The sequence below is a fragment of the Aptenodytes forsteri genome, unplaced genomic scaffold (genome assembly GCF_000699145.1).
Source record: "Aptenodytes forsteri isolate BGI_AS27 unplaced genomic scaffold, ASM69914v1 Scaffold284, whole genome shotgun sequence".
In the NCBI taxonomy this organism is placed as follows: domain Eukaryota; kingdom Metazoa; phylum Chordata; class Aves; order Sphenisciformes; family Spheniscidae; genus Aptenodytes; species Aptenodytes forsteri.
Window position 1 is genome coordinate 2,612,397 of NW_008794445.1, and position 21,066 is coordinate 2,633,462.

The 21,066-nt window shown below is 45.8% G+C and overlaps 1 protein-coding gene across 1 annotated transcript in view; it reads left to right on the top strand.

Annotated features, from left to right (window-relative positions):
- CACNA1I (calcium voltage-gated channel subunit alpha1 I) overlaps positions 1 to 21,066 on the top strand; it is a 165,795-nt gene that overhangs the window by 83,427 nt on the left and 61,302 nt on the right. Inside the window, 1 exon segment of the mRNA XM_019474817.1 lies at positions 10,164 to 10,261. Within this exon segment, the coding sequence (XP_019330362.1) occupies positions 10,164 to 10,261 (98 nt within the window).

Below are 21,066 nucleotides of genomic sequence, written 5' to 3' on the forward strand. Positions count from 1 at the left end.
GAACAGGCTGCCCAGGGAAGTGGTGGAGTCCCCATCCCTGGGGGTATTTAAAAGACGTGTAGATGAGGCGCTTAGGGACATGGTTTAGTGGGCATGGTGGTGTTGGGTTGACGGTTGGACTTGATGATCTTAGAGGTCTTTTCCAACCTTAATGATTCTATGATTCTATCATGGGTAAATATTGTCCTGGAAGTTTGAAAACCTTCCTAAGTTTGCTTTTTAAATCTTGTTTCACTTATCAGGGTAGCTGTGCTGCCATACTATCTCATTTCTTTTCCAAAGCATCCTTTCCTTTCTGAGTAGTTATGCAGCCTTTGGAGAGGGTTTTCTGGCATCTTTGTACAGCTGGAGGTCCTTTCTCAGGCATGCCTGATAGCCCCTTAGATTGAGCAGAACATTTCTTCTTGCTCCCTGTGCCTTTTGGCTAGCTGCTTCTTCATGAGTGCTTTATGCAGCTTCCACACTGGGAGCCTGGGAAGTATTGCTCGCTGTTAACTGAGATTGTTGTTATTATTATTTGTACTTTCTCTCTCTGATAGTTATCTACTGTCCTTGATTTCTGCTTCCCCTAATTCCTTAGATATTGCATCCTTTCTTCCATAAACCTGCAGTGGTGCTGCTTCCTGAATCCATCCATCCAAGCTTTTTTCAAACCTGTGCAGCATCAGTGAGTGTACCTCTGAACACTGACTCTCTCCTTACCAGGAAGCCACCGGTTTACACTTACGGACCCAAGTTCATCCCTCTGCCTTTCAGCCCAGGAAAGGGGGTGGCAGCTCTCTGAAGGATGAGAGGTACCAGCCCCCTAGCCTCTAATGCCCACCCATTCCCAGGAAACAAAATTGGCACCGTGCAGTGCCCTTCCACGCCAGGAGGATGCCACTTAGCCTGAAACACACTGTTCGGCCTTAATCTTGCAAGACGGGGAAGTGTGTTGCCGATCTTCTGCTTTCTCTTTGCTTTTAATTAAGTATGGTCCTTCAGGGACCTTGCCAGAATTTGCATAGTTATGACTTTAAAATCTCAGACCATTAAATACTTATTAGCAGCAGTGTAAACAGCAGAATGCTCAGAAAATCCTAGTTAGCTAATCTTCGATGCTAAATGAAAGTTTCTATAAAATTGTGGCAAGTTAAAGAAAACTGTAATAAATACAGCAATTAGGTGTTTCAACCAGTGATCAGATAAAGATGGAAACCAGCAAGCAGCAGGCTAAATAGCATCTTAACCAAAGGCAGAAATATCAGAAGCACAGCCCTCCCCCCCCCAACATGCACTCCCTTTTTCCTCCTTAATGATACTAATTATTTCATTTGCTTTCTCCTAGTAAAACTATCCATAGATGTGCAACATATTGAAATGAAAGCAGTCATCAAAACGAAATGAATCACACCAGAGAAGAATCAAAACAAGGAGGCAGTGGTACTCTGCATGTGTTATGTGTAGTTCTCAATTATTGCCTCTGATTTTTTGCCTCCCTAAAAGCTAATTCCCTACCACGTGAATCTTTAGCTTTGTTTAAAACAAACAAACAAACAAACAAACAAACCAAAACAAAAAAACCTAACACCAGCAGGCTCGCAGGACCAAAATACAGACACCCTTTTTCTCCCCCCCGGCAATGAAATACAGAGCTCGGAGCCCATGTTCAGACTCCTGGTTTTCAAAAGTGAGGCCCCGTCCACCCGTTTTCAGTCATCTGAGCTTGCCGAGTCCCTCTGGCTTTCTTATCACAGTGTGAAAACCTGCTTATGTCTTTTCATATCATGTCTCCGAAACTATTAAGAAACTGATGTTTTCTCTTAGTAGACAGTTTGGAGAGAAATCTGAGTGTTCAAGGGTGTGAAATAAATCACATTCCAGGCAGCAAGGGCCCAGTCTCACAGGCTCTGGAAGCTTTCAGCAACTTTTGCTTGCAGAGCAATTAAAAAAAAAAAAAAGGTTAAAAAATGTTTTGTACTGGAGGGGAGGGACAGTTGCTGGTTATTTTTTTAAGAATACTAAGCATCATAGTTCTGGAGCTGACTGTGTAATTAGTAATTGATCTATCATTCCCTGAAGAAATGTCTTACTTTTTACTAACAGAATTATAGTCTCTTTATTATTTTTTTTATAAAGGGGGAAAAAAGGATGTAATGTTTGCAGTCCTTGTTTTACTAGCAAGGGATTTTTTTTTTCTTCTATCTTCCAGTTTTTGTGTCAGCAGAATTGTCCTTTTGTAGCATGATTAGCTCTAACTTTAAAAGAGAGAAGCAGGACTGCTTAGCTGGGTACACTGTGGCTTGCAGAGCAATTTAGAGGCCTACTGTGTAATGTCTGGCCACATCCCATATGATGTTATTCCATCCTTTCTACGGTAGGTGTTGAAAGGAGTTTGGCTCATTTATTTAGGGTGCGTTTTGAAGCCTGGCCCCGGAGGCACCAAACTGTGCAAAATGTGTGCAAATGCCTGCACGGCTTGCTCTTCAAGTATATATCAAGCGAGCTGATAGCAGGTTCAGTGCTGGGGCCTGGCAGCCCTGTGCCTCCTGCACCACAGAGCAACCTATGTCCATATAGCAAAAGATCAGGTCCAAATAACCCGTCAGGTGGGAGCCAGAGCATCCGCGAAAACAACATTTTTAAGGACGAGTCCATAGGTGACTGCAGCCCTGATGTGGCTGGGGGCCTGCATGTGTTTAGCACACCCCATGCGGGCTGGTGCCCTGTGCCCTTGCCCATTCCCAATGCACCGGTAAAGGTTGTGCCTTCTTGCAGCTGTGAGCAAGCGAAGGAAATGGGGGCATGGGCCACAACACAACTCTCTGAGCAGGGAAAAGGGGACGCCTTTAATTTCTGTCATAGCCCCTGGGACCTTTGGGGACAAGTAAGGATGTGGCTCCAGTTGTAGAGCAAAAGGGCTGGCATGGTGCAGAAATCTTAAAAAGTAGGTCCTGCCCGGGAGCCCTGCAGTCCTGGGGCTGGCAAGTAGCCTGTTTGCATGCGCTGTGTGTTTTTTCTCTCCGCTGGTACGTGTGCATCCTGTAGCTGCAGACTCGGGGTGGAAACAGTAGCCCTCCTCTCTTGCCCAGCATCTGGGCAGGCCTTGTCAAAATCTCCTGGCTCTGCTTCTGATGTCTCCAGATGGGTTTGCAAGAGATTGGATTCATCCCTTACTGGTGCCTGTCTGCTTATAGCTCTCCTTGCGTACAAGCTAGGGCACGTCCAGCCTTGGCAAGGGCTGACAGGAGGTGTCTTGAATGCCACACGTGCCCCACACTCTAGCTGTTCAGCTGTGTGCTCTTCCTCCTGCCTCCTTTGCGGTTGCTCCAACGCTGATGGTCCCTACTATCCAGGCAGTCGTGGGCACCAGTAAGTGGATTTTGCTGCCTGTCCTCCCTTTTTTGCACACCACAGATTCAGCTAATAGAGCCCCTGGGGGAGCCTGGCCAGCCCCGTTCTCCATGTCCCCTGCCCACTGCTACATCTCTGGCCACAGAATGGATCTAGCGATGCACATGCTTTTTAATTTCCTTTCATCAGAATGGCTCATTAATATAAGAGGGGCGATACGGGACCATTGGAGTGCATTGTCCAGTGAGAGGACCGGCTTTGCTCCTTCTTTGCATTGTAGCCCCAGTCTTCGAAGCCAGGGCAGAGGCAGTGTGTACTACAGACGTGGGAGGATTTAGGGGTAAATCAGTCTCCCACCACCACCCCACAAACTGTAGGTGGGAGATTTGAGCTGTGGGATGGCTCACACATGGCTCACATATTAGAAGGATGGACACCTTGGTAAATGGAGAGACGTCAGCTCCAACTTTTGGCTGATATCTGAATTAAAAATTCAGACAGGGAAAACTGGCAGACTTAGTCTTATATTTTCCCTGTGACTCCTATGTTCTGGATCTTTGAAGTGGTAGAAATTCCAGTCTGTGGAATTTGATGGCCAAATCAAGGAGCCGAGGACAGAAAGGCATATTCTTGTACACAGAAGACATTGGTTAAATCATATCTAGTCATGATACAGGTAAACATCAGGCATAGACCCCTGACATAGCTGAGAAGCTGAAGGAATTCAGACCAGAGAGCAACCAAACAATCTTCTGCTTTGGTCATCCCAGCTGCTCGTAGATGCAAGGACCAAATAGAAGTCCACAGGCAGGAAAAGCTTCACTTTGCACAGAGACTCATAGCAAGCCTGAAATTACAGCTAGGAAGTCACAGCCATGAAGTTTCTGGCTTTAGTGCCAAACCCAAATTTATTTGACAAAGAAATATGAATTGATTAGACTGCAGTTAATTAGATTTCAATTGAAAACCCCTATCAGAGAAGGGGAATTAGGCAGCTTTTGAATTCGACAAAAACATTTTGGCTTTGTGTCATAAGAAAAATACTGTCTTGGTGTTTTTCATGAATGCTTCCAGAATACATTTTAAATATTATTTCTTGGCTGCTAATTTTCAGCAAATAGAAGTTCAGGAGCTAAGATTAGGAAAGTTAATAAGTATTTAATAAATGTATAAGGAGATGTAAACATGAAGAGGTAAATGGTAGTGTTTGAACTGTTTTAATCATGGATTTCATCAAATGTAATTGCAAGGAAGCTGCTAGCCAGGCACTGCATAAGTACCTTATCTTGGGTTACACGTACAGCAAGATAAAGTCTGAATTTTGTGGACTTCTTACACGGTTTTCATATTCTTGCTATGTCTATTTTAAATAGTCTTATTTTTTATTGCTCCATCCTGCTGGTCGGTCTGCTCTCCCGTGCCTGGCACAGAGCCACGCTGGCCATGCATTTCTGCTGTTGGGCAATGAGCATCGATCTTCTCTCCCGAGTTTCATTGCTGCTGGAGAAGTGGAGAGTGCCAAGACAGATCCAAGCCCACTTACAGGTGCAGAGGAGCAAAAGAAGTGCCAAGCTGTAGCTGATGAAGCTATTCTGCTGTTGTTGAGACCTCATGAGCAGTGATGGTTTGCGATGATGGTGGTTTGCATGCCCCCTTGTCCCTGTGTGCTCGCTGTCCGCTCCAGTGGCCTGGCATGGGATGGAGGTACACCAGACCAGGTGTTTTCTGGACATGGTCAATGTGCTAACAAATTGCTCACTTGTTCCCCACACTAGCTGTTCTCATCTCTGTTAAGCTCAAGGTCTCTTGTGTGTTCAGCTGAGCAGACTTACCTGGGTATAGGCTAATGTTTATCTGCAAGGCAAAGACTTAAGTCGGAGGAGGAAGCAGGAAGATGATCAGTAGGGAAAGGGGCAAAAGGAATAAAGAGGAAGATGAAAGAGGAAAGAAAGGATTGGGAAGAGAATTGAAGGATATGAGGCAAAGTGGAAAAAGATGAAGGAAAGGCAAGGGCCAAATGGAAAAACTGGAAGTTAAGGAGGAAGATTAAAATGAGATGTGGAAATGTTGCAGGCGGGCATGAGTCAGAGGGATGTAACAAGAGAGAGGGGGTAGGGAGGAGGTGGAATACCTTGAGAGTGGGGAGGGAGGCAGAGGTCGAGTGGAGAGGCATCCCCCGCCAGGCATCCCCCGCCAGGCATCCCCCCTGCTTTTGCAGGATGAACCCCATGCATGCAGCTGGTGCCCCGTCCTATTTCCCACTGTCCCAACATTCCCACCATGCATCAACATTGAGCCATATGGTGTGGGGACAGTGTGCGTGTCAATCTCCTCTCCTTCCAGAAGAGTTTCATGTGGAAAGTTTTGAAGAAGAAAATCTCTAGCAAGAGAAGAAGAATTACTGTATAAATTCAATTATCTTGACAGCTCAGTGCTCAAATTCCATCACAGATCAGGAGTTTCTCTCTGATTTAGCATAGTTCCAGCTTCCTAACCTGCCCCTGCACTTGCCCACCCACACCAGAGGCTGCAAAATGCTTTAGTGGTGCCAGAAATGAGCTGCTGTTTCCCTCAGGAGAGGTGCATTCCCCCCTGCCCCGTCACGATGAGGGGAAAGGACAGCTCACAACCAGCACAGGCTCCCCCCCCACACACTTCCTAGACTTTGTCTGCCTCTGGAACTTAAAGAAACTAAGGCTTTTACAAACAAGACATGCTTAAAGCAGCCAAGAAAGAGGGGAGAAATAGATGAAGGGCAGTCAGGTTGTGGGGGCTACCCTTGCTCATGGCACCGAGCTGCCACAAAGCAAGGATAAGGAGCCTGGAAAACTCCTGGAGTTTAATAAGGATGCAACCGTTTTGTACTGGCTTTAACGTTTCCCTGCTCTTGGTTTATGAACACCCAGCAAACACACGGTTCCCGGGTTGCTGGTGCAATAAGGATTCAAGCCCTGAAGGTCGGGTGCCTGCCTGACAGTCCAAATAAGCACCATGTGCATAATCCACCATCACAAGATCTTGAGACACAGACATGGGAAAATACGAACCTACTGACATAAATCTGCTGCCAGGTTCTGGCTGACCACTTTTTGTGACAGGCCCTTTTGACTCTGTCAACCTGTTACCACCTCCACATGTGGCAGTAGGAGATCAAGTACAGCCCAAACCTAGAGGGGTTATGTGTATAGGGTTTCCAGGCAGAGGGGAGCAGGGCTGGCTGGAGAAAGATAAGAGGAAAAACAGCTAGGCTGGCAATCCCTGAAATGCTGCAGATGCCCAGAGACTCCAGCAGAGTCGCTTAGAGATCCCATTTCATTAGAGAAAGGGGGCAACATTTGGATTCATTGGTTTTACCCACACAGAAAATGTGGGACTTTCTGTTAATCAATGGAGTTTCATTTCACCCCAGTCACCTGCAGTCCATCATGGTATGGGCACGCTACCTTTGTGCAAAGAGAAGCGTGAACATAAGCTGATGCTAAAGCCATCACTAGGAATGAAAAGGTGAGAACGAGTGGCCCTAATGCAAAATTGCACTGGAATTGTGTTGGAGTTGTTTTGGATATGATTTATGTGACTACAATAGGCATAACTCATCCGCAGAGATTTAAGCATCCTGGATGCGTCTCTGTTATTACAGCCAAGACCAGGAGGCCTCAGGAAGAACCGTAGGCAGAAGAGGTCTGCTAAGCAAGCCGAAGGCCTGGGGCCTGCTAGGGCTGAGCTCGCTTTTGCTAGAAGTTGCTCTCTGAAAAATTTAACAGTTACCCTTCTCTGACCCGTCCTTGGGAGCAGTCTGATGTTTTCATTGGCAGTGATTGACTGTTTGGCCTTTTTTTCCTAGCTAAACTGGAACGTAATAGCAGCAAATCTGCAGCCACTGAGGGCTGCAGGAGGCTGGTTCACTGGCTGTAGGAACTGCACAGTTGCAGCTAGGGTAGCATTCGTCTTGCTCCAGAAGGACCTGTGCTCACTACTTTGATGATTATTACTTTTCTAGTGACACGCAGACTGTGCCATGCAGGTGGAAAGCTCATTCAACCTAGGAGAGGGCAGCAATGCGCACCTGGTTAAGGTGACTCCCATTGTAATGCTAGCAACATGGCTGTAGCCACAAGAGGACAAAACTTGAATGATTTGTAAATGGAGGTTCTATTTTTAAATGAATTTTGCATGGCTAAGTCTAAGAAAAGATGTCACCTCTGCCCACTGATTTCATCTTGGCCCTAGCTCTGTGCTGTTCCCCTGTGCTCAGTTTCTGTGAGGGCCATGGTGTTCTTCAGGACTTCTCATTTGGTCACCTGCAGTTCAGAAAAGACCACTTTTTGAAATTAGACATATTTTTGGGCTATTTTTTTATTTGGCATCTGACAGAGTGTGTTTCAGGTTGTTCTGCTAGTGCTCAAAAATAATTTTTTTTGCCTTCAGAGGTCTGACCTCAACCCAGTGCTCTAGGGGACGTGGTTTTTTAGGAGAGGAAAGGATGTTCTGTGGGACTTCACCAAGCTTTTTGTTTCTGTGTGTATACCTACCTCCTATAACAAACTGTAGCGTAGGGACTCCTTCAGTCATGAAGCTGCCTCTACATGTCAGGTCTCTGTGGTGTGAAGAGATGTTAGCCCACGTCCTGGGAGCAATACAGCCACGTCTATACGGTGCTTTGGCCGTAACTGTAGTTCCAAAGTTTCAGTAGGTTTGTCTAATTCTGGAGCAACAACACACTGATGAGGCAATCTTGCTTTATGCTTTTGGAGGAAGGTTGATCAGTGCTTACTCAAGACCCTTTGCACTGCGTTCATCTACACCACGCGGTTATGTCCTTTGTGTGATGCCCCATGTCTGTGCGTTTATATCAGTGTGTGTTTTTCCTCCTTTATACACAATTCCCAATTTCATCTGACTGGATCCTAAGCCTCTATCACTAATGCTTTCTGTAGGCTATCTTAGTATTGCTGCTTGGTTTAGGGTGGGGGTTTTTTGGGTGGCATTTTTTTGGGGTTGTGAATATTTTGATTATCTGCATGAAATCCCTCCTCTCTCCTTCTGCACTCAGTGTATGTGGAACTGACAGCTCCAGGGAGGTAAATGAATACCACTGCATTTCAGAGGAAGAATTATTTCATGTAATTACCCTAAAAGTGCATGAGAGAACAGAGTGAAAGGAATGAGGGAGAGGGAGAAAGAGAGCATGAGAGAGAATAGTCACAACACTTCGACAGGTTTACCCCATTGTGTTTGAAAATCTATCACTCTGACAAGTCCCTTTTGTGAAAGGTGTAGACAGATAACCAGACATTTGTTCTTCAAGGTCCTTTTGAGTGAAAAGGGTGATCAATGTTGAATCTGTCGATCAGTCCATTTCACTCAAGTTTTGCTCAAGTCCTCTCTCTGATATTTCTTACAGACTGGCTGTACCCCATTTCCCTCTCAACGTCTCACTTACCTTCTCTGATTCACTTCTCAGTGGTTCCTGGGCAGGGGGATTTGGGTGGACTTTAAGCTACTGGACTATTGACTTGTGGGTCTTTCTATATAAATTGTGATGTTTTTGGTTTAAGAAGGGGTGCAGTAACAGAAGTCTGTGTCACCTGTTCCCTCCCTGTCTCTTGAGCATGTTGGAAAGAAAAAGGAGCTTTTTTTGTAGCTTCATTATTCACATCTGAGAAGAGATTCAGGAGAAACAGTTCCTGTCCTGACTCCACTGCTGTTTCACCTGCTGATTTTGTCACTGTCTTGATCCCCTCTGCACATCAGGGTCACCCCGGGGAAGCTGGTGACGACAGCCCATGTCTTCCCAGAGGTCTCATGCATCTATGTTGACTAAAACATGCAAAATGCTTTGAGATCCTCGGGCGGAAATTGCTGGCCAGGGTAAATGGTTAGCATAATTCAGTTTCTCTCCGTGCTTTCCAAGAGGCAGGCAAGTTACTGGACATGGACCATACTGAGCGAGGAGGGGAGCGCTGGGCTAAGGCATGCTGGGCCAGGTCAGTTTTTTTCACCTGCACCTGCTGCTCTTGCAGCAAAGCCAATGCATTAGTCATAGCTATTTACACTCTGAAGTTATTTAGGGAGCACGCTGTTGGGTTAGGAAAGCTAAGGTCTAGCATATGTCCTAAAATTAGGCTTTTCCCCTTTTGGTTGGTGTCAGAAAAGAGTGATTCACAGCTATGGGAGAAGGCTTCCCACCTAGCCAAAGCAGTTACTGCTTTAAGTAGAGAGTTTGCTTCTATATGAGGTAAAACAGGTTAGCTGAAGCTGCCTCCAGGTACATCATCCTGCACTATGAGATGAGAGGAACATGGGCAGCACCCCGCTGCGCTGCAGGTAATGCTCAGCAGAACTGCCTGTGCAGCCCCTCTCCTCCTGGCCTCGTGGGAAATGTCCACCCTGCATGTGTGCCCTCATCAGGAGCACACGCTCCTCGTTGGGGCATCTTCTTGCAGCACCTTTCCCTCCTGACAGTCACAGCAGGTAAGTGTTATCGCAGCTCCTGGCCTGCGTCCTCACGGTACGCTCTCACTGCTTGCTGCCTTGCTGCCGTCCCACAGACAGGCTGTGTTTTCTGCACAGGGGAGCCGTGTTGCCTTGCTGCTGTCCCACAGACAGGCTGTGTTTTCTGCGCAGGGGAGGCTGTGTTTTCTGCACAGGGGAGCCGTGAGTGCCAGTCCTGCTCTCGGAGGCTTCAGCTTTGCTCCCAAAGACTCAGGCTTCGTCCCCATGACTTCCAGAAACCTTCAATGAAGAAATGACGACTCTGTGACTCAAGCCAAGATTTTGGATTCTTTTAAACTTTCTTCTTCTCTCTCTCTCTCCCCCCCCTTCTGCAGGATGGTGGAGTACTCCCTGGATCTCCAAAACATTAACTTATCTGCAATCCGTACTGTCCGCGTCCTGAGACCCCTGAAAGCTATCAACCGTGTGCCTAGTAAGTCATGCTTCCCTCTCACACCTGCTCAGCTTGGGTTGTGGGGAATACGTGATCAGTAAGGATGTGTGTGGTGGTGTTTTCCAAGCTGGGTTCAGGTGCAAACTGAGTGGAGGCTGCTGCATGGTGTGTGCAGGCTTTTCCCCATCATGGGGCCAAGAGGTGTCATTGGATGGGCAGGAAAACTACAGTCTCCCAGCATATCTGCCCTGGTCATCCTTCATGCAGGGCCATGCTGATGGCTCAGGAGCTGAAGCTGAACAATGTGCAGTAAAGGAAAGGGTTTTTCTCGCTCTTACTGAAGGACATCGAAGGTTTGATAACATCTGCAGCCTCAAAAAGGGATGTGTGTGAGGTCTGGAGAGGGGTGAGCTGGTGGAAGCAGGGAGAATTGGTTTGCTCAGGCTTTCACACGCTCTTCCAGATCCTCTCATCTGAAAAATTTTCATGCTATTACAGCTTAGGGGTGTGTACCACCAGCTATTTTGTCTCTCGTCCTCACCCTGAGCTTTGTACTTCCTCTTTTGTGCCGACTATCCCCCCTGCAAGCTGGCATGTGTGTATGAGCTGGGCTGAGCGCCGCTGGGCATAGGGCTGCCAGGGCTGCGTGCGAGCCTGGATGTGTCAGCAGCTGAACTGCTGCTCGCTGGTGCTGTTCAGGTCTAAGAAACATTCCTCAGCTCAGGTCTGCATGCAAACCAGAGAGGTGCTGCAGCCCTGAGATACGAGCCGCAGCCCTGGGGCATGTGCCACACACACGTGCTGCTCCCACATGCCCTGCACTGGTGGCCCCTCCACAGCCCTCGCCTCCTCCCTTCCCATGGGATGGGGACAAGACCAGCCTCTTTGCTGTGCTTTGCAGCTTTTATTGGTGCTGAACTGTTTCTTCCCTCTTCTTCCCTTCCTCTGCCTCTCCTTTTTTTTTTTTTTTTTTTCATTTTTTTTTTTTTTTCACTCAAGTCAGTGTTGTTCTTCCTGCAACCCTGGAGCAAGTAAGCAGGCATTGCCATCGCTATTTAACTGCAGGAAACATCAATGGAGGTGGCTCAGGCTTCGCAGTGGTTGTATCTGGGTGGATGGAAGTGAAGCAGCGGGCTGGTTGCAAGCTGTTGGGGTTGAGGGGTTGCAAGAGCACTGAACTTGGTCCACTGTGTCACTCCAATGTTTCTGGCTATCCCCTGTGCAAAGGCAGCAGCTGCTACATGCAGCCCTGTGAGACTTTAGGCGTTTCTTCCACAAGTTTTTCTGTCTTGCAGAATGGCAGGAAGTTGCTCTTCCCCATAATCTCCCTAATCAGGCTGTCTGCAGTGGCTAAGACCTTGCCAGAGCTCTCTTAATCCTTCGCTCGAGCTCAGATGCTCGTTTTTCTTTTCCAGATCTGAGGAAGTTTGCACAGTCGACCTCCCAGTCTGCATCATATGTTTTTCCTTGTGCTAAAGTCACTTTCACAATGCCACCTATTTCTCAAACATGCTATGGAGGCGGATTTGAGGGTCTCTGGCTCCATGCAGAGCCCTTCTAGAAAGGGGTCTTGTCCCTTTTCCCAGGTGTATTTTTATCTCTGGGCAACAGCCAGGGACAGAGGGTGCTGGAAGGTGTGATGGAGGAATGGAGGCACAGTCCTGTGTGCCCAACGTGGCAGGAGGGTGCCAGGCAGAGAAGCAGCTGGTTTGGGCACTGAGCATATGCCCAGGCATATAACAGGTCCATCATGGGGTGATAAAGATGGGAGCCAAGAACAACCTTTTGGCTATCGACTGTCAGCAGAACAACTTCCCCAGCCTGGCTCCATCTCTCTGCCCCTTTTCCAGAGAGGAGAGGGCTGGGAGCCAGCCACGGTCCTGGCTGTGGGCATGCACTGCGGCGGGGGCATCTCTTCTGTGAGGAAGTGGCCTGGATGTTGTGCGTGTCAAGCTCACCCCTTCCATGAGGGTGAGGGCAGCACCGTCCTCATGTTATGCAGCCCCCTTTCCTCCCTGCTTCATAAGGAGTCCTGTGAGTCTGTGCTCAAAGACCACTTTGAGGCTGATCCCTGTTATCAGGGTAGACTTAACCTTGGTGGTGAGTGGGACCATCTTGAACGGTATCCAATTGACTCCTGCAGATATCTGCCATATTAATTGCTGGACACCAGCGGTCCGGAGCAAAGCTTGACTGACAAAAAGTCGAGGCCTTGTGTTATTCCTGTTTATCTCCCGGAACAGCCGGAGTCACTCCCCCGCCAGCAGGAGCTGTCCCAGGGAGGAGCAGTGTGAGCGGCATCAGAACTGGCCCAACCAGAGACCTGCTCCATCCATGTGGAGGCACCAGGGGTGATTTTGATCACCTTGCCTGGCCTTTGCAGAGCACAGGCTGTTGAATTTCCCCTGACTGTCCCAGCCGTGACGCTGCCTGTCTGCTCCTTTTATCAGTATAAAACTTTACCTGTATGAAATTGATGCTGTTTTAATTTCCACTCTGTGGTTAAACCTTTATGTATCTTTCTTGCTACATAAATCTGTAGTTATATGCAGAGAACATTTTGGAAGAAAGACATCCGGCCGTTAATTAATTAAAAAAAAAAGAAAAATCGGATTCCCTGGGAGAGGAAGCGCTGAATTGAGGGTTGAAAACTGGCGAAGAGGCTGTAAACAAAGGCTTATGATAAATGGGAATGAGCTGCGTTGGAAGAAGGTGCCTAGTGGGGTACAGCAAACATAATTAATGGGACCTTTGGCCACAAATCTTTTTTTAATGTCTTTTTTAAAGTTCTTCATTACTGATCTGAAGCAAAAGGAAAGTCTCTTAGTGAGATGTACTGATGATACGAAGCTGGAGGAGTTGCAGGTGCTAGCAAGGAAAGAGGGGAATAACACAGCGGGAGGCAGAGAGAGATTGAGGTCTTGGTGGGAGCGTGAGATATTTGGGGAGGGGCAGGGGAGTTAATCCCAAAGGCAGATATTTGGCCATGTTCAGAAGGCTGCGATGGGACAATGTGGCCCAGCATTCACCGGTGGCCATTTCAAAGGCCTTCACGTGGGCAGCCAGGTAGGGACTGATTTTCACAGAGGAGTCTGGCCATGTGGACTCAATAACGTCAGTTTATTATCAGGAGAATGGACAAAGTGATTAGGAACCTGTGTGATTACTGCATGAGCGGAAGAGTGCTCATGCACTGGGTCTGTCTGGGTAGATTATTTAGCGCCCAAAGAACAGTAATACTCTAATAATCAGCCAGCATTTGAAAAGTCCACATACTGAAGTGAGAAATTTCTGGAGAAATTTGAGAGAAATTTCATACTACATGAAGCAAAAAAAGAAGCGATGCCAGAAAACTAGGAGGGAGGAAATTCAGAATGACTCTAAGGAAACAGTAGCAACACGGTAGAGGAAAAAGTATCACCTGTTAAATAAACTTATTTTATATTCTTGGCAGGTGGGCAAGGCTGAAGTTTAAATGCCCAAATCGGATATGTCTAAATTCTGCTTACCTGTGTTCATTTTTAACATGTTACTGAAAGTCTTTCCTTACAGTGAGACTTGTGAGGCTTTGAAACAATATCCCACAAGGAGCTGACAAATGCTATTTGTGTGTGCTGTACTTATTATGTATAGTGTAAAGGATTCATAGACTCTCCTACCTGAATTGTGACAGAAGAAGGAAAGGACATCCAGTGTAACCAAAAGGTGGCAAATGTCCGTTAAGGAAGAGGTTCTCCACCCAGTTCGTAATTAGGTTGTAAAACTCGCTGCCACGGGAAGTCCTTCCAGCCCTAAATCAAGTAAGAGGCACTGTGTAAATAAAGTAAATAAAATGGGATTGTCCAAGGGATGAGCGCTCACTTGGAGACACTTCCAGGTTTCAAACTTCCTTGCTTCAGGGTTAGAGCTGATCTTTAGCTACTGGTTATCAGCAATTGATTGCATTTCTTGCAAGTCTCAGCAGGATGTTCTACTGACCATTTTGGATTTCACTTCTGGATGAAGAAGTCTGTGGCTCTGCCCCGCCTGATCATTCCTCCATTCGCATGTCATCTTTGAAGTGTACTAGAGAAAACACGAGGTGCCCTAGTTTTGTAATACAAAAGGGTATTACAAAAGGTAATGAAGGGTATCACACCTTCATTAGTATTCCTGCTTATCTCTTGCATTCCTGACTACAGCCCCAGGAATGCTGCCTTTTGGGGTTTTGTTTGAAAATGCATGAAACAAAAAATCAGAGATTGTTCTGGTCCAATTACCATGTGATTCAATTCCATGGTGGTGAGCTGGTGTGACAAGGCCTGTGAGTCACCTAACAAGTGTAAAGAGGAAAAAAATAACCTTCCAGGTCTCTGTCAGAGGTAGTTGGTTTCTGCTCTGGGCGTGTCTGTGTCCTGGGCTTGGGGTGAAATTCCACATCCGTTTGTTGTTTTTATCCTTTTGCGATTGTGTGGCAGGTTGCTAGGTGAAACGTTGCTGTTTCTGCTAACTCTTTCATCCCTTCTCACGGCAAGGCACAAGGTCTGGGGGGGAGGCTGGTTTTGGTTTATTTCTGCCTGCTTTGAGCAGGGAGTCTGTAGTCATTTCTGATCATTTGACTTTCTTTTGCTTCTGTTATTACTTTTTTTTTTTTTTTTTACATTGGAGCGGAAAATGTTTCTTCAGTTTACTTTTTCTTGTCACATTGGTCTTACGCAAAGAAGAGTCCTTGCATTTTGTTTGATGTCTTTTCCACTTACAATTTAGGAACTGATTCATCATTTGGAAGCAGATTACTTCAGCTGGGCACACTGTACGGAAGTGAAGAAGTCTGTTGCAAAGTGTTGCATAGCAACTTTATTGAATAGAAAGTGTATACATGTGCTAATACTTGGTGTGTAAGTGCAGTAATACTTATGTGGAGGTATAAGCATTAGAAATATAATGTTATATTCTTATTACTAGCTGTGCAGGAAATAGAATTTCAGATTTGTGGGAAGTTCTGCTCTTTCTAAATGTGTTTTTTCTCAGTCAGAACAAGAATAAGCATTTCCCATCCATTTTAATGTGGTTTTATTCTGCCTAATTTTAGGTGGTTTGTTTGGCTTTTTGATTTTTTTCCTATACTTTGTCATGACAAAGAAGTTTAAAAATCAAAAAACCTCAACTATGCTATTCTAGTATAAAAATGCTTTCCTCTCCTCTTGTCCTCCTTTTCTTTTTGCTAAATGATGTTTCAATAACTATCACAACACTGAAGTGTTTCTATTTCAATGAAATAGCATTTTTTTCTGGTAAAAGCGCTGTGTAGGAAAATCTTGGTCTAGCTCCATTTTTCTTTATTAATTATTGTTATTATAGTAGTTCCGTGGGTCCAAATAGACCAGAGTTTTCTACTTTTCTTCTACAGATCTCAAAAATAAAAACCAAGGCTTGTTAGTTTCATCTTCTCATGTTTCAAACCAGGTGAGTGAGACCCAGTGAGTGTCACCAGCAGACTCAGGAATACAACTGACATCTCCTAACTCTTAGCCCTGCGTTCAGGTCGCTAGACCAAAGCACCAATATAAAAATAGTCTGAAGCAGCTGAACCCTGGAATGGGAAAAACACGTTTTGTATTTATATGCCTGCCTTAAATCTGTATTCCACACCGAGCTACCTGTGTTTGGTGCTGTAACAGTGCCTAAGACAGAGTAGTCTGGCTATGAACCCCACACTTGGCACGGGGGAAAAGTGATGACATTTACTTCTCTAAATGTGTTTTTTTGAAGCACTAATTTCACTGATGAGCATGTGTGAAATTAGCTTCTGACTGAGATATATTAGGCTGTAAAACAGTCTCATTTACAGCTAGATCAGACAAAAAGCAAGCGCATTTGACAGGCACAGTCCTGCCCTAGCAGTTGGAAATGCAAAGGGATTATGAGATTCCTCTTCTAAGACCCTCCCCTACAGAGTCTTTGCTTCAGATGCCTCAGTGTTTCTGAAAGAGGACTGTCACTTATTTGTTCTCTTCCAATGTTGATTCCCTTTCAAAAATGTACTCTTCCATTTGACTCTTTTGCAGGTACATTTTTTGCCCTCGTGGCTTTATTTGTTAAGCGGTAACTGAAACTCAGATATTGTTGTATTTTCCAAATATTCAAACTTATGTCATCCACAGTTCTTTGTATAAGCTGCTCTGTAAATATTTATTATCACATCTCAGCGACACCCAAACCATGCTTACAAACATGCAAATGTGTACACACACAGATTTATCCACATGCAGCCACAGTCCTGAGCAGGCTATAGTACAGGGACAAGAGTGATGTTCTCTCGCAGCATCCATACACAGAAGTTAAGAGGTCAAAAAGCCCTTTTCATTCCCTGGTCAGGCTATGCGTGACTCAAATGCATTCAAAGATGAAGCTGCCAGCTTTCTGTAGGCTCTGTCCCAGGCAGGCGGGCAGTGAAAGGATGGAGAAAAGCCGATAGGGGATGGACTTGACCGACAGGGTCGAGTTCAGTCTATATCCTCCCTTCCCAACCCAGTCACCTAGCCAAGTGGAGCGAAGCACTGAAGAGAGCAATGTGATTTATGCCCAGAGCAGGCCATTGAAGGATGCCTTGCCTCGGAGAGGTGGACAGATCGGAGATGGAAATGTAACTCAGAGCTGCACTTTCCTGTATGTGCAGCTCTTCATCAAATCAGTCGAGCCCTAAATCAGACAGGCATGTTCAGGATGCAGGGAAACAGTGAGAGGGGGAGCAGAGCAGTGTGAGGATCAATAGAGAGGAGAGCAGAGAAGGAGTGGGGCTTGAAGGAGAAATGCATGAGAAGCAAGCAGCAGGGTTTGCCGGGCACAGCACGTGAAGGTGTGGTGCACCTCTGTGTGTAGGATAATGCAGAAAAAGTGGTGGTGGAGGGAGGGAGGGAAGGGGAGGAAATCAAAACCAAAAGAAGGACTAGTATAAAGAAAGTCTATTGACTCTCAGATAAATACGCTGATGGGTTTGCAAATCAATGCTTCTCTGGGACTTTTTAACAAACTGAGCGGGCTGTAACAGACCCACATCTTGTAGTACTGGAGGAAGTCTTCAGTCACTGAAGACAGGCTCCAATTTTATTTACTTGTTGTCTGATCTCAGTGCTGTTTTTCATGTGCGTTCCACAGTGTGCAATATATTGCCACATCTTTAAATGAGTAATCGAAGTAAATTTGGGAGAAAAAAAAACAAAACAAAAAGAAAATTATATCCCTGTGCTAGTGTAGCATCATGGCAGGGAGCTGGGGAACACTGAAGTGCAGGAAATGTAGACCTGGTGATGCCTTGTTTTGTACCATACATTGCTTAGTCCCTTTTTTTGCGGTCACAGATCATGGGAGAGTCATCTTTCCCTCTCTGAACCAGTCTGCTCGATTTCACTATTGTTATAAAAAAGTATTCAAAAGTCACAAATTGTGTGCTTCTGGGTTGTCAGATGGCTTTAAAACCATGAGATTTGAAAAAGGAAAAGGAAAAAATATCACAGATTATTTTTATTTTTCCCATGGCTTTCAGACCTTTAGACCTGTGACTCCAATCTTGTAGTCCTCTTTTTCCCCCCATAGTAGTGAGGAATAGAAACAACTTATCTTTTTTTTACTGTGATCCGAGATTGTCAAGTCATAGCAAGATTTCACGCCTGAAGGTTTATGCCACGCATCCCAAGACTCCCGATAAAAATCACAAGAGTTAGCAACAGCACTTTGGAGTTTGTGTTATTGGAAGTAAAGCACGCCTGGAAAAAAACCCAAACCAAAAACGAGTCATAAAGAGACCTTTGCTGGAATCTTTATTTCTCCCTTCTCCTCTAGGGGAACCTGCACAGCCAGAATTTAAAAAATGCTCAGCGCCTCGCAGCTCCCATTGTGACAATTCTGCTGCCTGTTCAAACAAGCTCAGCCTCCAGTGTACAGAGCGCTCTCGAAAGCCCGGCCACGTATTTTACTGCCTAAATGGGAGCTGAGCTGTTTTGCAAAATCTGTCTCATGGGACCTATCAAGCAATGGATACCATGGAAATGTGAGCAATAATGACAGTGTATTATGGGGTGAAAGATAATGTCATATTACACTAATGCAAATTACACTTTGTGTGTGTGGGCAGGGCAATTTACAACCATAACCTTAAATTTCTTGATCTTTGTGTATTTTGGGCCCGATTCTCCTTTTCACACACATTTCACCTAACATCACATCACTGCCTACAGTAGAAAGAAACACGATTCATGCTAGTGACAGCAAGAGGAAATTAGCTCCCTTAAATCTAACCAGAAGTTGCATTAACACTGTTTTACATAATATTTTGCATTATTCTGTCCTACTTACGCAGCATTAGAGATGTGTAAAGAACTTAAGGGTATTTATAGAATGGAGGCAAGCGGCTCGCAGCCAGGGCACTGGAGTTACCTTTTATCCCTGGCGTTGGGTGACCCCTGCAACTCTGGAAGAAAAGCTGGCACTGTATGTTTTTAATAGTTTTCACTGAAAGTGAATGCAGTCATCACTGCGGTGATAAATGGGGAAAAAATGAGATGATCAGTGAATGAACAACAGTAGCAGGTGGTAGTAGGTGTTGCTTATTAGATGTTCAGTATTAGAAAAAGAACAGAACGACAGCAGTCCCCCAGAGAGACACCTCTCTAAGAAATAACCTGACACCTGGCATCACTCTACAAGACAAGGTTACTTAACAGCCCAAAGCTTGCAAGGGGTTAATGGGGTGAGAGAGTGAAGAAGGGGGATCCTGACTGAGACCTTTGACTGCATCCATTTGTGCTCATGTCACAGATTATGCCACCAAGCATGCTATGGTGGCATGTACTGAATGTGAGTGCCTGTGGCAGATGAGCTTTCTGTTGCTATCCAGGGACCTTAGCTGGGCTCACAGCATCCCTAGTAGGATGCAGCCTGCTGCAGAGCTGAGGTGTCTCCTCCTTTTCGGATCACAGCAAAGCATGGACTGAGGCCCCTCTTTTTCCAGAGGGGTCAGCATTTAGGTGTCAAGGTAAATGCTCTGGAGTTTGCCCTCATTCTTGAGACCACTGTAACCCTGGGGTCAGGTCTGCAATTAGGAGGCCTCATCTCTGGGCTTGCTTCTTCAAATCACCTGGCAGCTCCACCTGGCATGGCTCTGCTTTCTGGTCCCTCTGTAGGGCTGGTGGGGCTTCAGCCCATCAGGGAGGAACTATTTTGTGTGCTGGGTCTTGTGCACCTTGGACAAAGCTGAGAAATATAAGAGCTTGGGACTGAGCTGACTCCACAGGGTCCGTTTAGACCACCTGCCTTCTGTGAAAGGCTTGGAAGGTAAGACTAGAGTCTGACCCTTCAAGCCACAGTTCATTTTTGGCATTATTTATGATCTGGTGAGAAGATAATTTTCCCTGACCTTGGTGTGTATTTCTCTTAGCATTCTCCAAGGTGGGTTTTTTTTTGTTTTGTTTTGGGGTTTTTTTTGCTTTTGACACCTTGGTATTCTCTAAAAAAATCCTTTATAGAGATCTTCACTACCCTGTGATGGAAGCTGGGCCTGTTTCTCTGTAGGATTTACTGCACGTCTCCAGCAAAGAAATGTGACAATAACTACTTGTGGTGTGAGCCAGGCCAGGGCTCTATGGGACTTGTTGCTATATACCATGCTAAAGGGAATTATAATTTTCAAGGTTGCTGACACTTCTTTATGCTAAGTCTCACTAGGAGGGGCCTATTTCCTTGATGTGCATATGACATTTGATGGGCAGGTAGGAAGGAAAGCTCTGAGGGATTCAGAATATTGAGATTCACCCCTGGCTCTGGCACCTGAGCCCCCTTCGGCGGTGTGCTGAGCATCGTGGCTGTGCAGCGCCCACATGTTTGTGTTCTCATCTTCCCCCCAAGGAAAACAGCACGTCTCAGGTTTCCTTTGCACTCTCTTTTTGGTCATTGTTTTAGTTGTGTGTGTGTTGGGGGGTGTTGTAAGTTGTGTATTTTTTTCCTCTTCTTCCTTTTCTTTTTGATGCTCACGTTGCCCAGACCTGATCCATCTAAGGTATATGTCTTGCTCTCAAAGTGAAAAGCAGTGAGGTCTGTGCTAGTCCCTGGCTCCTGAGGGAATTGTTTCTACAGCCTTGGAGCAAGCTTGAGAGAGCTCTTCCTCTTACATCAGTACACTTTAAACCTACTCTGGAGAGCTCTGTTGTCATAGCAGGGTGAAGCTCTGACCAAGAGGTTTTTTACTGGAGCTTTAGTCTCTCTTTTGGCTACCTCGGGCTTACGCTGAGGAGCACTTTGAAAGTAAGGACTGAGGACACTTAATGCTTGAACTTGAGTTCGGTATCCTAAAGGAAGTCACTGCACTAAGGCGAGGCTTGATGTGCCCATGCTACTGAGGAAATGAACAACAGCTTTTTGTACTGGCTGAAGCTTTATAAGTGCTGGAAATGTCACGCTTTGATATTTTCTGTGTCTGTGGTCAAGATGAGAAGTGACAAAGATCTGGATAATCGGAGGTTAGGTTATCCACAGGCTGAGCTGGATGAGGGGTCTTGAGCCAGTCAGAGATGCTAGAAAGCTTTGCTTGTCGGCAAGAGTGGGGTGGTGGTGAGGAACTCAGTGGTGCTCCTAAACTATGGATCATGCTGACAACCTGCAAATGCAAAACCCCCAACCCTAAACGTACCCTACAAACACTCTGGGAACCTGACAGAGAGATCAGTGAAAAGACTTTGGTTACCTCTGAAGGAGGCCAGTGTTTCACACTTGTGTCTGGGGCAGGTTTTCCTTAGCAGCAGAGCTGGTTTAAGACTTACCCCATTGTCCTGGTTTCAGCTGTGATAGAGTTAATTAGCTATAGCTGGTAC